Source organism: Alligator mississippiensis, chromosome 2 (assembly GCF_030867095.1).
Source record: "Alligator mississippiensis isolate rAllMis1 chromosome 2, rAllMis1, whole genome shotgun sequence".
NCBI classification, from domain to species: domain Eukaryota; kingdom Metazoa; phylum Chordata; order Crocodylia; family Alligatoridae; genus Alligator; species Alligator mississippiensis.
In genome coordinates this window covers 105459095-105474012 of record NC_081825.1, presented here as the reverse complement: position 1 = coordinate 105474012, position 14918 = coordinate 105459095, and the positions used below count along the sequence as shown (strand labels likewise).

At 45.5% G+C, this 14918-nt stretch overlaps 1 protein-coding gene across 1 annotated transcript; it reads right to left on the bottom strand.

The window, feature by feature from the left end:
• Positions 1 to 4986: 4986 nt before the first annotated feature.
• Positions 4987 to 14709, bottom strand: NDUFC1 (NADH:ubiquinone oxidoreductase subunit C1). Its single transcript, XM_014595658.3, has 4 exons — positions 14600 to 14709; positions 13523 to 13626; positions 10756 to 10837; positions 4987 to 5132 (listed from the first exon to the last, which is right to left on the bottom strand). Exons 1-4 carry the CDS (start codon positions 14658 to 14660, stop codon positions 5128 to 5130), a joined length of 252 nt encoding a protein of 83 aa, XP_014451144.1. The 5' UTR covers positions 14661 to 14709; the 3' UTR covers positions 4987 to 5127.
• Positions 14710 to 14918: the final 209 nt, after the last annotated feature.

The following is a 14918-nucleotide window of genomic DNA, read 5'->3' as shown; positions in this document are numbered from 1 at the left end:
TTTATCTACACAGTGCAATCTATCTTACTGCCCTTTTGCCTTTCATTTCCTTTACAGTAACTGGAGCTGGGCTCTAGACCTCTTTCACTATTGTCTGTGCTATATATAGCTGTTGGCTGGTCAGTCTACAAGGTGTAAATCTACCTCGCCTTCCACTTGCCTTCAGACTAACTTGGTTTCTTGTGTCTCACTACAAACACGTAGCCATTTGCCCTTCAATACATGCAGGACAAGCACAGTGAGCTGAATCTCACTTTTCCCTGAGCCTGAGAAAGGGTGCGTATACCTGAAAGCATGCAAAAAAAGATTATTTTTCACGATTTCTTAGTTGGTCTAATAAAAGGTATAATCTCTGAACGAAGAGTTCTAGTTTTGCATTTTTTGTCTTACCTGTGTTGGTCTACCAACTACATCCCTGAAACTAGTCTCTAGGTACATTTTACTATAATATACTCATAAAAGAGGGGAGGAGTAACTCTGGACACAGACTTGTAAACCATACAAACATTGAGGGCTTTAAAGTAGGTTTAAAGGGAATGATAATAAGAGTCCAAATAACAATAATCTACTAGAATCCCAGTGGGAAATGGGACACTGCAACAAATGAAAACAACCAGGCAACCTGCTGAATATGAGATGTCAAAACTATGGGAAAGCTGAAAATCACAACTGAAATCATGATGCAACTCATACGAGACATGGTAGGATTTTGCTTCATCTGAATGCGGGCAGAAAAGAAAGAGGAAGGACAATGTCACGGGAGATGGAATATAGATTGTCATATTGAATGTAATAGTTTGAATGTTTGTAATAGTTGCCCATTAGCCAGTTTAGGAAGAAGACAAGATTCATCTTCTTATCTAGGCCATTGTTTTGGCCTACGTGCGGAAGGTCCTGACTTTCCTCAAGTTCTTACCTCTTGAATTTTATTTTTAGAGGCCTTTAACAAAGGTAACCTAAAAATGACCCTTAAGCAAACATCCCACATTCTGAGAGATCAAACCCTAGGGCCTTTGACAAGATTGGAAATAAAAGTAAATTCAGTGATATGGAAATTCCCCAGAGTAATTAAAATGGTCAAGAAAAGAAACTGATTACCAAGCAAAAGAATCTGTTAAGAAAGATCCAAGCCCAAATTTGGGAGTAGTGACAGGTTTGGGTAGGAGGGGCCCAAGACGGCAACTCACTCAATAAAAACTGTAACCTACTGTCCCAATTTGGAGGTAACCTCACTTGCAGAACAACGAAGGAAGAATCGCAAGTGTAGGCCGGATCAGACTGATCACCTGAACCACCCTCTCCGTGAACACGAATCTCTTAGTTCACGCTGAAGCTGCGGAGTGCCTGAAAGGGACTGAAGGAAGGGGACTTAGTCCTATCAGTATTGAGGCCAGCCCACTGAACCGTATTGCTGAGGCGAGCCCACTGAACCATACTACTGAGGCCAACCCATTAAATTGTACTACTGAGGAGTGAAACCATATTTAGGTGTTTGGCTTCTCGGAATTCTAGGATTGTAAGTATATTATGAAAAATAATAGTATTGATTCAAATTTAACTTTGAGTTGTAATTGTAATTGTTTTAAAGAAGTGCATTTGGAGCATTGTTTCTGATATATGTAGTTATTGTGTTCTTAATGTTTGTGGTATTTCTTAAAGCTAAGCAGTGTTATATGTGTAGCAAAGAATTTTAAAATAAAATTGTGTTGTATGAATTAAGTGTGTAATCATTGTGAAATCGTGCAAGTAGCTAAAATTCCCCCAGCCAGTGCATCAAACAAATCAGTAAGTTGTGTGGGATTTTCTCTATTCCATAACCCACTAGAGACAATAGATCACCAGTTGATGAAAGGTACTGGATGAGATCAAGTAGTCATAAGTGTCCATAGTAGGGGACCCGGTGGTAACAGAGGACTTAGATCATCTGTCAGGGGAAAACAAACCAGAACAACACACTACCACACACACAGTAGGTCAAAGATATGGAATGTGTTTGGGACAATTTGTTGTTCAAAAGGTGGAGAAAGTTACTAAGAGAGCAGCTGTTTTAAATTTGGTTCTGACAATAAGGAGGAATTGACTAAAAATCCACAGGTGGAAGGTAATTATAGCAAAAGCTATCATGAAATGATCAGAGTTCACTGCTTTTATGGAAAAGCAAGTGTATGGGGAAGGGGAAATCAAGGAGAGCAGCAGAAAAAAAAATGAACTTGCAAAAAGCAGACTTTAAACTCAGGAAATTGGAAAGATCATCCCACAGATTAAGGAGTGCAGAGGAACTGGCAGTTACTGAAAGAGACTATATTAAAATGGCACAATAGCAACCTAGCTCAATGTGAAAGTAAATCAGGAAGCATAGCAAGAGACTGTTAGGGCTGCATCACAAACTCTTCAATGACCTAGAAATTTAAAAAGGAATTGAAATGGAAACATACAAGTATGAAGGATAAAAACCTGAAATGCCAAGACACAAAATGAATTCCAAGTAGCAAAGAACATAAGAGGCAGCAACAAGAGGGGAAGGTACATTAGAAGAGGAAGATACCAAAATGTGTGCTAAAAAGAAAAGGAGAGGGAACAACAGATGATGCAGAGAAGGCTGTAGTACTCTATGCCTTTTTTGCTTCAGTCTTAACTTAAAAAGCTAAGTTGTGACCAGATACTAAAACTGATTTAACAAGGAGATGAAAATGTAGGCCAAAGTACAAAAAGAACAGGTTAAAGAGGTAAAAGGTTAAAGAGTATTTAGAGGAGATGCATGTTTAAGTCAGCAAAGGCCAAATGAAATTCAGGCTAGAGTACATCAACCACTCCCTTAAGAAAAACCACTGAACCCTTAGCAATAATTTTTGCAATATTTCTTCCAAGACATTTAACAGAAATTAGCCGAGGCCATTAATGCATGCAGACCAAATCAGATAGTGTACTAACTTGAACTTCAGTGTACTTTGATGAGTATAGGTTTTAGCCATATTGGTCTAAGGACATAGGCAGACAAGGTTCTTTGGGTAAATCCAAGACCTTTTATTAAACCAACTAATTATTAGAAAGAACCTTGTCTGCCTAGCGTACTTTGAAACAGTTCATGCAAACTGGGCCTTATAACGATTTCCACATAGACTGGATACTGTGCTAAATGCTAAAAAGATTCTGGAATAATTCTGTAATGACAGGAGCGTTCTGGAGTAAAAGTAGGTTTATCTGAAATAGTGATTTTACCAAAAGTCACTTTTGTTCTGTAACAACCTATCTACAGGGAAGTAATTTCAGAAAGGCTAACATAAAAATAAGTAATACCAGTAGTAATAGCAAAACAGCTAAGCTGGTGAATTTCCCCCATTTAGGCAAGGCCTTAGTACAAACAAAGAAGTCAACCCTTTTATGTTAAAACCTGCCAATTAATAAGAGAGGGGAAAGGGCAAAGATTTGTTAGCTATGACAATGCACAGCTAGCTGAAAATGAGGGTCAGAATTATGCAGTCCTCTCCTTTTTCCTACTATAAAGTGAATGACCACAGAAAGGATGGATCTCAAAGCAGAATGAAAAGTGACAGGCAGAATGAGAGGATAGTGAAAATTTAATTCCAGGAAACATCTAACTGTGAAGCTGCACCCTGGCTGTTGGGATTCCAGAGGTTTCTCTCATCCATCTTTTCACAAGTTTGAAATACTAAAAACAGTTATGCTGGAATACAAGAATTAGAGGCAGTACCTCTGGCTGTACAACCTCAGCATTTTATTATTGAGATAATTTGGAAGAATCGTACTGTAGAAGCTTCTGATTACAAGTTTTATCTCTTTACCTGTGCATCTTCTAGAGCAGCTACAAATCCTACAAGCCAAACTGCACTTGTAGATATATATAAGAGCATACTGACTTGCCTGGATGCTCCATACACCCAACTTTAGAGATAAAATTAGATTTGAAGCTAATGTAGCACTCTTTGCATTATTAAATTTTGCTTGTAAGAGCTTTGTGTTGGCTGGAAGCGTTGATTCAGGATGAAAGCTAAGTCAGTCTCCAAAATATTAAAATAAAGTTATCACAGGTTTTACTTTCCCCACAGGATTGTGCTTTTGCAAGTCTCAAAAGAACCATTCTATCACAGAGGATAAAGATTGTATATCAGAGGAACTAGCAACCATAGGTGTACAAAAATTAACTATTACACTGAAGGCCAGATTTTAACCTACTTTTAGGAGGCTAAAATTAACCTTTACTCCTACTTCGTAATTTGCAAATGGGACACCACACACCATTTATGGAACTTGTCTATTATTGCCCACCCTGCTACCAAAAAAACCCCCAAACATATCTGCCAAACCAAATCAGTGGCTGAAGAGGCCTCAAAATCCACTGTGCATCTTTCAACTGAAGGTCTCAAGCAAATTTTTCCAAGTAAAATTAACCCCAAAAATGTCTTGCAGAGCAGATAATGTTAGAGAAGTATTTTAGGAGCTACTTCAAGTTTAACTACAAATATATAACATGAATAGCAACAGCTCTAGAAGAGACAACCTAAAGACTAGGTGGTATCTCAAATAAGGTTTATACTTATTTTAATAACTCTTGTGCATTTCTGGCTTTTCAGATTGAAAAAAAAATCACGTTTTAGCATTTTAAATAGATTACAACTTTTATCATAGACTGCTTTCAAGAAGGACTTTACATTGACATAAACCTATGGTTTATTCTGTAAGGTTAGTGAGAAAGACAACTAGGGGGAGAACAGTGTATTAATTCAATATACTAGTCTGGGGAACATTGTAATACAATCATTTTGTTTTGTTTTATTTTTAATATAACTTTGTTATTCTGGAAGGTAGTTTAAATAAAAAAGAACAGTTTATTAAAACAAACAAACAAAAAACCCCAAACTATAACAGTAGCCTTGATTCTATTCAAGGTTAATTAGTTGAAGGAAACCTTTCCGCAGATCTTCAGAATAAAATAATCTGGCAAGAAAGCACATTTGACAAACATCCTTCAAATGTTACCATTTATTTTACAGTTCTGCACATAAAATGAGTGGACTGGTAAAGACACGGTTATCTGGATATTTTATTTTTTTACAGTTATTCACTGTCTTGTTGACTATAACCACTGCTAAATCCTGAAGCATATCTTCAATCTAGAGGGAAGAAGAACACATGTAATATTAACATGAAAACATTAAATTATATAACTGCAATGAAATATTTTTAAATGCGTTTATAGTAAAAGAGTGGCCATAAGGTTACACGATTTTTTTTTCCACATAAAGTGCTTTTGTAAAGCTACATATAAACCAGTATAAACCCATAAGTTAAATGTTTTGCATTAGCTTTAAAAATTTTCAAGTTTAACATGCAGAAGATAAGGGAAAATTACCACATCTGATGGCCCTATAAGGCATATCAAGTCCATACACATTGATTTAGCTTCAGTATTATCTCTGTCAGACTTCCTTATCTATTGGCAGATCTCCTACGTAGAGCTTTAAACTAGCTTCGTTGGAGGATGGGGTTGCCAAGGTCAGGACGAGATCGGGTAGGACAAGCCATGAACTCTACACTAGAAATGACCAGGTAAGTACTAAGAGGCCCACTAAAAATCACGAGAGGGGAATACTAAGAGCACCTATCGGGGGGCTTAGGTGTCTCTATACTAATGCTAGAAGTGTGGGATACAAGCAGAAGGAACTTGCACTCTTGCTTGCAAACAAAGACCTCGAGCTGGTTGGTCTAATAGAAACCTGGTGGGACCCTATCCATGACAGGGCAGTGGGCATTGAAGGCTACAGGTTACACAGGCAGGATAGACTGGGGGGCGGGGGGAGGCGGGCATTGCTCCATATGTTAGGGAACAACATACGTCCTCTGTAATAAAAGATGGGGACAGAGGACGGGCAAATCGTAATCTGACCCGTAGGGGTGAAAGGGGGTAGGGGTGAAAGGGACTTAGTAGTGGGGGGTCTACTACAGACCCACACACCAGAGGGAAAAGTTAGACCTAGAGTTCTCAAAACAGCTCTCAAGGGCAGCATGCTCAAAAGACCTAGTTGTCATAGGTGACCCAAATTACCCGGACATCTGCTGGGAGGAGCAATCGGCCAGGTCTGCCCATTCACGTAGGTTCTTAACCTGCATACAGGACTTGCATCTAACATGAGAAGTACGCAGTCCCACTAGGGGAGATGCCTTACTTGACTTGGTGCTGGCCTCAGGGGAGGACTTGGTAGGGGAGCTACAAGTACAAGGTAATCTAAGGGATAATGACCACCAGTTGATAGGATTCATTATCCAGCGTAAGGTGGGAAAGACAAATAGTAGGGCATTAGTTGGCCTTCCAGAAGTCTAGCACTTCAACGAGCTCAGGAGATTGGTTAGGGTGGGTCTGGGGGTAATCACATCTGTGAGATGGGGGTCCAAGAAGGGTGGGAGTTCCTCAAGGGACTGATCCTACAGGCACAGAGGGACACCATCCCAGTACACACAAAGGGTGGCAAAAGAGCTAAACAACCTTCTTGGCTGAGCAGAGAAATCCAGGGGAGCCTTCAGAGGAAAAAAGAGGTCTACAGGCTGTGGAAGCAGGGGGCAGCCACCAAGGAAGAGTATACCTACTTGGCTCACGCTTGTAGGGAAGCAGTGAGAAAGGCCAAAGAAGATACAGAACTCAAGTTGGCAAAAAGGATTAAGGATAACAAGAAGTCCTTCTTTAAGTACACAGGGAGCAGGAAGAAGGCGCAGGGTAACATAGGGCCACTACAGAAGGGATTAGGGCAACTCATAAGTGACAGGATGGAAAAAGCAGAGCTCTTAAATAATTTCTTTGCTTCTGTTTTCCTGGACACAGATACAAGTGCACCTCCCAATGAGTCTATAGTCTGGAGTGAGAGTTGTACCAATCCACCAATGGTTAGCATTGACCTAGTGAAGGGGCACTTGCAAGGGCTGGAAGTATTTAAGTTGGCAGGCCCTGACAATCTTCACCCAAGGGTACTAAAGAAATTGGCTAATGACATAGAGCCACTGGCGCAGCTGTTTGAGTGCTCGTGGCACTTGGGACAGGTCCCAGAGGACTAGAAAAGGGCCATGATCCCTACCTTCAAGGGGAGAAAGGAGGACCCAGGTAATTATAGGCCAGTTAGCCTCACCTCTATTCTCGGCAAGACCTTAGAAAAAACCATTAAGGATCACATTTGCAGGGGGCCAGCGGGTAGCACAACGGTGAGGGGCAACCAGCATGGGTTTATAGCAGGCAGATCCTGCCCGACTAACCTGGTCTCTTTATAACCAGATCATAAAGTGCTTAGATGCAGGGGAGGAAGTAGATATTATTTACCTAGATTTTAAAAAGGCTTTTGACACGGTGTCACACCCAATTCTTACACACAAACTGAGTAGCTGTGATGTTGATTCTTTAACAGTAAGGTGGGTGAGTAACTGGCTTATGGGATGCACCCAGAGTGTGGTGGTGGATGGGGCGGTTTCTCCCTGGAGGGATGTGAGCACTGGTGTCCCCCAAGGTTCTGTCCTTGGACCAGTACTGTTTAATTTCTTCATCAGCGATTTGGATGAAGGTGTTGAAAGCACCTTGTCCAGATTCGTAAATGACACTAAACTATGGGGCATAATAAACACAATAAAAAACAGGGAGTGAATTCAGGCAGATCTGGACAGACTGGGGACGTGGGCGGATCAGAACAGGATGCAATTCAATGAGGATAAATGCAACGTGTTGCACCTGGAAAGAAAGAATCTCCAACACACCTACAGACCTGGGGGGGTGGGGTGTACCATTCTCAGTACCACAACAGTGAAAAGGGATCTCGGAGTCCTGGTTGATGCAAAAATGAACATGAGTCACCAGTGTGACGAGGTAATAAGCAAGGCTAACTGCACTCTTTCTTGCATCAGCAGGTGCATCACAAGCAGGTCTAGGGAAGTGATAATTCCCCTCTACGTGGCATTGGTAAGGCCACAGATGGAGTACTGCGTCCAGTTTTAGGCGCCACACTTCAAGAGGGATGTGGATAACCTTGAGAGGGCTCAGAGAAGGGCTACTCATACGGTTGAGGGCCTGCAGGTAAGACCCTATATGAAGACAGAGATCTGAATCTCTTCAGCCTCCACAAGAGAAGGCTGAGAGGCGATCTTGTGGCTGCCTACAAACTCATCAAGCCCAGCAGGGAATAGGGGGCACTCTGTTTACCAGGGCACCCCTCGGGGTTACCAGAAATAATGGCTACAAACTGAAGGAGAACAGATTTAGATTGGACATAAGGAAGAAATTCTTTACGGTAAGAGTTGCCAAAATATGAAATGAGCTTCCAAGGGAGGTGGTGCTTTCCCCTACCATGGAGGTGTTCAAGAGGAGATTAGACAGGCATGAATTGGGTGTGATAAGCGAACTGACACACCAAGGGTGCACTGCAGAGTAGGAGTTTTGAAGAGATGGGAGCCCAGGAAGGGTGGCTGTGCCTTGAAGAAATGATCCTTCAGGCACAGAGGGAGACGATCCCGATGTGAGGAAAAAGAGGGAAAGGGGCCAGAAAGCTTCCCTGGCTGACCAGAGAAATCCAGAGCAGCCTACGGGCTAAAAGGGGAGCATATAAAAAGTGGAAACAGGGAGAGATTACCAAAGAGGAGTATACCTCCTCTGCTCACGCTTGTAGGGAGGCAGTTAGACGGGCCAAAGCTACCATGGAGCTGAGGATGGCATCCCAAGTAAAGGATAACAAGAAATTGTTTTTCAGCTATATAGGGAGCAAATGAAGGCCCAGGGTGAAATAGGATCCCTACTAAATGGGCAGAAGCAATTGGTGACGGACAGGGGGGACAAGGCTGAACTCCTCAATGAGTTCTTTGCCTCAATGTTCCTAAGTGAGAGGCAAGACAAGTCTCTCACTGGAATGGTAGAGGCGCAGCAGCAGGGTGCCAGACTACCGTGCGTAGACCCTGAAATGGTGCAGTCACTTGGAGGAACTGGATGCCTTTAAGTCGGCAGGCCCGGATGAGCTCCATTCAAGGGTACTGAAGGCACTGGCTGACGTCATTGCGCAGCCACTGGTGGGAATATTTGAACACTCGTGGCGCACAGGCCAAGTCCCGGAGGACTGGAAAAGGGCCAATGTGGTCCCCATCTTCAAGAAGGGGAGGAAGGAGGACCCGGGCAACTATAGGCCAGTCAGTCTCACCTCCATCCTTGGCAAAGTCTTTGAAAAAATTATCAAGGCTCACATTTGCAAGAGCCCGGCAGGAAAAATTATGCAGAGGGGAAACCAGCATGGGTTCGCAGTAGGTAGATCACGCCTGACTAATCTAGTCTCTTTTTATGACCAGGTTACAAAATGCCTGGATGCAGGAGTAGGGGTTGACGTCATATACTTAGACTTCAGGAAGGCCTTCGATACGGTATCCCACACCATACTGGTAAACAAGTTAAGAGGCTGTGACTTGGATGACTACACAGTCCGGTGGGTGGTGAATTGGCTAGAGGGTCACATCCAGAGAGTCGTAGTGGATGGGTAGGTATCGACCTGGAAGGGTGTGGGCAGTGGAGTCCAGCAGGGCTCAGTCCTAGGACCGATACTCTTCAATGTCTTTATCAGCGACTTGAACGAGGGAGTGAAGCGTACTCTGTCCAAGTTTGCGGATGACACAAAAATGTGGGGAGAAGTAGACATGCCGGAGGGCAGGGAACAACTACAAGCAGACCTGGACAGGTTGGACAAATAGGCAGAAAACAACAGAATGCAATTCAACAAGGAGAAATGCAAAGTGCTGCACCTAGGGAGGAAAAATGTCCAGCATACCTACTGCCTAGGAAATGACCCGCTTGGTGGCACGGAAGCGGAAAGGGATCTTGGAGTCCTAGCGGACTCCAAGATGAACATGAGTCGTTAGTGTGACGAAGCCATCAGAAAAGCTAACGGCACTTTATCGTGCATCAGCAGATACATGACGAACAGATCCAAGGTGATACTTTCCCTCTATCGGGCGCTGGTCAGACCGCAGTTGGAATACTGAGTTCAATTTTGGGCGCCGCACTTCAAGAGAGATGTGGATAACCTGGAGAGGGTCCAGAGAAGGGCCACTCATATAGTTAAGGGCTTGCAGGCCAAGCCTTATGAGGAGAGACTGGGGCATCTGGACCTCTTCAGCCTCCGCAAGAGAAGGTTGAGAGGCGACCTTGTGGCTGCCTATAAGTTCATCATGGGGGCACAGAAGGGAATTGGTGAGGTTTTATTCACCAAGGCGCCCCCGGGGGTTACAAGAAATAATGGCCACAAGCTAGCAGAGAGCAGATTTAGACTAGACATTAGGAAGAACTTTGTCACAGTTAGAGTGGCCAAGGTCTGGAACGGGCTCCCAAGGGAGGTGGTGCTCTCCCCTACCCTGGGGGTCTTCAAGAGGAGGTTAGATAGGCATCTAGCTGGGGTCATCTAGACCCAACACTCTTTCCTGCCTATGCCGGGGGTCGGACTCGATGATCTATTGAGGTCCCTTCCAACCCTAGCATCTATGAATCTATGAACCAATGAACTGCTGGTCTCTTATTTTGTTGTCAAAACAGTTACTGACTTTAAAATCAGTAATAGAATAAAGGGCAATAGCAGGACTGAAGCAGCCAGGGAACAGGAAAAAAAAAAAAAAGGAGGAAAGGACAAAACTACCAATTCCCACACTACTGACTGTGAATGAAAGCTGCAAGGCACCTTGCAAGATTCCAGAGTCTCAGTTAAATATATCAGTCTACATTTGTATACTCACTCTGAATGTCTGTACATTTTTCACACAGTGCTTTTTGTCTTCTTTCATATTCCTTCAAATCCCTCTTGTGTATCACGAAGAGCTGTTGGATGACATTGTAGGTTAAACAAGGTCATGCAGGCAAGCAATGAACTAAGGCCTGAGTTCTTATAGTAAAACGAGATGAACTACAATTTTGGAGGAGATGCAACCATCAAGATTCAGAACACAAGCCACTGTCTAACTATAGGAGGGGACTTTCTAGAAAGGCAGATTATTCCACAACTGTCCACTGCTGGTCACTAACAGAGGCAGGATACTAAACTAGATGAAAAAAGCAGTTGCCATGATGGATTGGTCTACACCATAATTTCATGGAGCTGATGCCAGGGCTGCAGAGCTAGATGCAGCTGTTTGCAGCCTGCTTGCTGCAGCTGCCCAGAGCGCAGGCTGGATACAAGTGGTGCCAGTGGTGGCACAGGACTTTTCTGGGCTGCACTGCCTCAGGGTCCCCCACCCCACTGTCTGCTTGGAGCCATGGGATGCTGGAGCCTGGAGCAGCTTCTTTGCAGCCTCCTGGCTGCAGACAGCTCAGGCTCTGGCTAGCTGCTGCCAGTCACAGAGCCTGGGCTGCTTGCAGTAGGGCTTGCAGCCTCCCAGCCACCTGCTAGGAACAGCCCGTGGGCTCCATGGCTGGCAGTAGAGTGCCAAGCAAAATGGACTCATGTGCCATGCTCATTAGCATAGCACCAACAGTCTCCTAATTTGCTTATTAGTGTTTCTGCTCCTTATTGTGTTATTAAGGCCCGAAATATTTGGAAGCTTTGCAGAAAAGGCTAGTCAGTGCATTGGAAACCCTTCCTGGGCCCATGCCGGGCTGGGCACAGCGAGCATGATGGAAAACCTGATTTCCTGGTTACTTTCAAGCCTTGATCTGGACATGGGGGGCTGCTGGGTTGGCTGGGGCTTTGCTGTGGGCTTGGGAACAGCCCCCCAGAGCTGTTGGAGCTAAAATGAGGCCACACTCTGCATCTCAAGTAGACTGTGGGCCAGTCTCCTCTGGGAAGTGTTCAGTGCCTTCACACGTGAGTTATTTGCAACAGGACAAAGCCCTGGGAACAGACTGTGGGGAGTAGTTCTGTGCCACGTCCCCAGGGATGGCTTTCACCAGGACCTCATAGGCCTATCTGGTCGCTGCACTCTGCTCAGCTTTGCTCTGCTGCAAATAGATGTTCAAACCTTTTGCCATAGTTTGAAGAGGAGGAAGGGGTGAGAGAGACAGGAAGAGAGGGTGAGATATAGTGCAAGAGAGAGAAGGGGAGGGGGGAGAGTGAAGAGAGGGGGAAGGCAGGAGAGGGACAGGTAGTAAGCGTAATTGTGGTGCGGGCAGGTGGTGTCGGCTGCTTCTGGGGCAGCTGCAGCAGAGGCACACATGCCCTGGGGTGTGCCAACCCCTGCCCTACAGACTTACCTCACCGCGCTGCGGGCCTCTGCTTCTCTCCATCATCCCAACCCCTGCTGCAGTGGCCCTGGAAGCAGCCAACACCACCTGCCTGCTCCACAATTATGGTTGCTACCTGTCTCCCCCCCACCCCAAATATCCTTGTCTGTCTCGCCTTCTTTTCCTCTCTCTCACCCCTTCCGCCTCAAAACTATGGCAATAAATTTGGCATGCGCAGCACTTTAAATTCCCCAACAATAATTTGGCATGCCACGCTTTGCACAACACTGGGTTCAGCCCTCCTAGCTTTGGCTAACATCACCTCTAGGCCAGGTACATTCTTGAGCACCCCAGTGTAAAAGGTAGCATCCCTACCCACACCAGATCAGACATCATTTATATCACGGCCTTATATATGCAGCCCTTCTTCCAACATATGTCACACATTAGTCTGTAAATATAAAATTCCCTGGAAAATTGAGTGTTGGGGCACTTATTAAAATATTCAGAAGTCAGGGGGTACTTGCTACTTAAAAGGTTGAGAAACACTGGCCTACATCATTCCTATGCTGTTTATTCTGTATAACATGTTCTCTTTACAGCAGACTGAGAGGATGCAGTAGCCGTGTGCCATCATTATTTTAGGCCTGGGGTTGGCAACCAACAGCTGCAGGCTGGCTCCAGCACATAAAGCCACTGAATCCAACCAAGACCTAAGGGACTTGGCAGCATAGATGGATAAATGGGCCATGTGGCACCACACCACAGCCAGGAGAAGTGGTGATGGCAATGATGAAAGGGTCATAAGTGCTGGCTGGCAAAGAACCCAAGCTGGTGGTTCCAGTCTCCTGCCAAAAAAGTGTTGCCGACTGCTGTCTTAGGTGCAGAGCTCCTGGAAGCAGGGAACATTTTAAACAGTTACACACTGCCTGGTACAACGGAGGCTTGATCACTGATAAGAAGACTGAAACATTCAAAAATAAAATGACTTTTTTCTGAATATATCCAGCCACATGTCTAGATTTTATATCAAAAAGAAGAACTGTTAAGCTTTTCCTTATGCCTACCCAACCCTGGTCTAGAAAACAAGTTGACATATCAGCAGGCAATTAATTCTTCAGCATGTAACTTTTGTCTCAAAAGCTGTAGCAAAGGGAAGCATCATGCTTCTCTAGCTTTTCAAATAATTCAACGTATGGGCTTGGCAGAAACAGACCTAATCTGCATGCACTTCTTTAATCTTTCTGTTGCCCTGTGCATCAGTCAGCTGTACCGCAGAGATCCAGGATCTTACGGTCTCTAAGTAAACGGTTACATATACATTGGAACAAAAGTCACAATACTTACTAGGCGCCACAGGGCTGCAGCTGCGCCCAAGGTCAGTGCAACTTTTATCCATTGGGGTCCATTATCATACTGCTTGGTTGCAATGAAGGCAGAACGCTTCAATGCTAAAAACACAGGTATATCAGAGGGGTGCAGCTTCCATCAAGTTCATACACTGTCCTTTCACGACAGCTGTCCTTAATCAGAAGGCCTCTCAAATAAACCGCATTCCTGTTCTAAATGGCGCTCCCCTCTTGGCCTTTCACCAACTAAATAAGCAAAGATCATATCCCATGCGGATAGGCTAACTAAATCCGCAAAGACCCGCAAAGACAAAGCCTTGGGTGGGATGATATTGGTGTATCGGGATAGCGTTGCTTTGAGCAGGGGGTTACATTAGATCAGTGGTCCTCAACCTTTTTTGTACTAGGACCCATTTGTAAACATTGATGGGCAGTCCTCACTCCTAACCCACTGCCCCCAAGTGTGTGAGGCAGGGGGTGGGTGTGTGGGGCATGAAGGGCCCCTCGTAGGCTACAACTCTGCTAGCCTGCAACCAGGGTGCAAATTATGGGGGAGCTCAGGGGGGCTGAGCATCCCCATATGAGCTTAGAGCCCCCCTGTAAAATTTGAAAATCATAACCTGGGGAGGAGGCTGGGGGAGGTCACCAATTGGAACCAGTTTAATTATTTTTGCACCCCCCACCCCCCAGAGTAAAAAAAGTGTCATTCAAACCCTGCCTGCAAGAGAAAAAGCCCACTTTTCCCTCTTGAAAGGAGAACCCATTTTTCAAGCCTGTCAATCCATTTTTCAAGTCTGTTCTCAACCCTTTCCCATAGTTTTGCGGCCTACTTTTGGGTGGCCACCCACGGGGTTGAGACGCCTGCCCCAGTCCCTTCCAAGCCCCGTTTCCGACCACCTGCGATACGACCTCCCGCAGGGCCCCGTCCTCCCACGAGCAGAGGCGAGTCCCGCAGGGGCAGGCGGGGAACAAGTAGGGGAGCTGCAACCCGCACAGGGCGACCGCCGGAGACCCTCCTCCCACTACCCTCAAATCCCCGGGGGAAGCTCAAGGTCACGGGCGGGTCGCTGCTCACCGCGCTCCGGGAGCCTCACGGGCAGCAACAGCCGCCTCGCCAGGCCCAGCGGCGCCGCCATCTTGCGTCCGCAGCCGCCTCGCACCGCCCCTCAGCCACGCACTGGGCGGGGCCGGGGCCGGGGCCGGGGCCGGGCCTTGCGGGCGCCCCCTGGCGACAGCGCTCGCCTCCCGCTCCTCGGCCTCGCGCCCCTTGCCTCTGCCAGACACTGCCTTGCCTCTGCCGGGGAGATGAAGGCAGCTCCCACAGGCTTGTAGCTAGCCAGGATCCCTGCTGGGGGTTGCACATGTCAGGTGTATGCCGGATCGGATCCACCTCC

What these genes read in the sequence shown, in the direction of transcription:
- NDUFC1 (XM_014595658.3), bottom strand. Translation starts at nt 14,660, where the DNA reads ATGGCGGCGCCGCTGGGCCTGGCGAGGCGGCTGTTGCTGCCCGTGAGG. An exon ending in CGTGAGGCTCCCGGAGCGCG is followed by an intron (nt 13,627 to 14,599) that starts GTGAGCAGCGAC and finishes CTGTGTTTTTAG; the next exon opens with CATTGAAGCGTTCTGCCTTC. An exon ending in CTGCAGCCCTGTGGCGCCTA is followed by an intron (nt 10,838 to 13,522) that starts GTAAGTATTGTG and finishes GTCATCCAACAG; the next exon opens with CTCTTCGTGATACACAAGAG.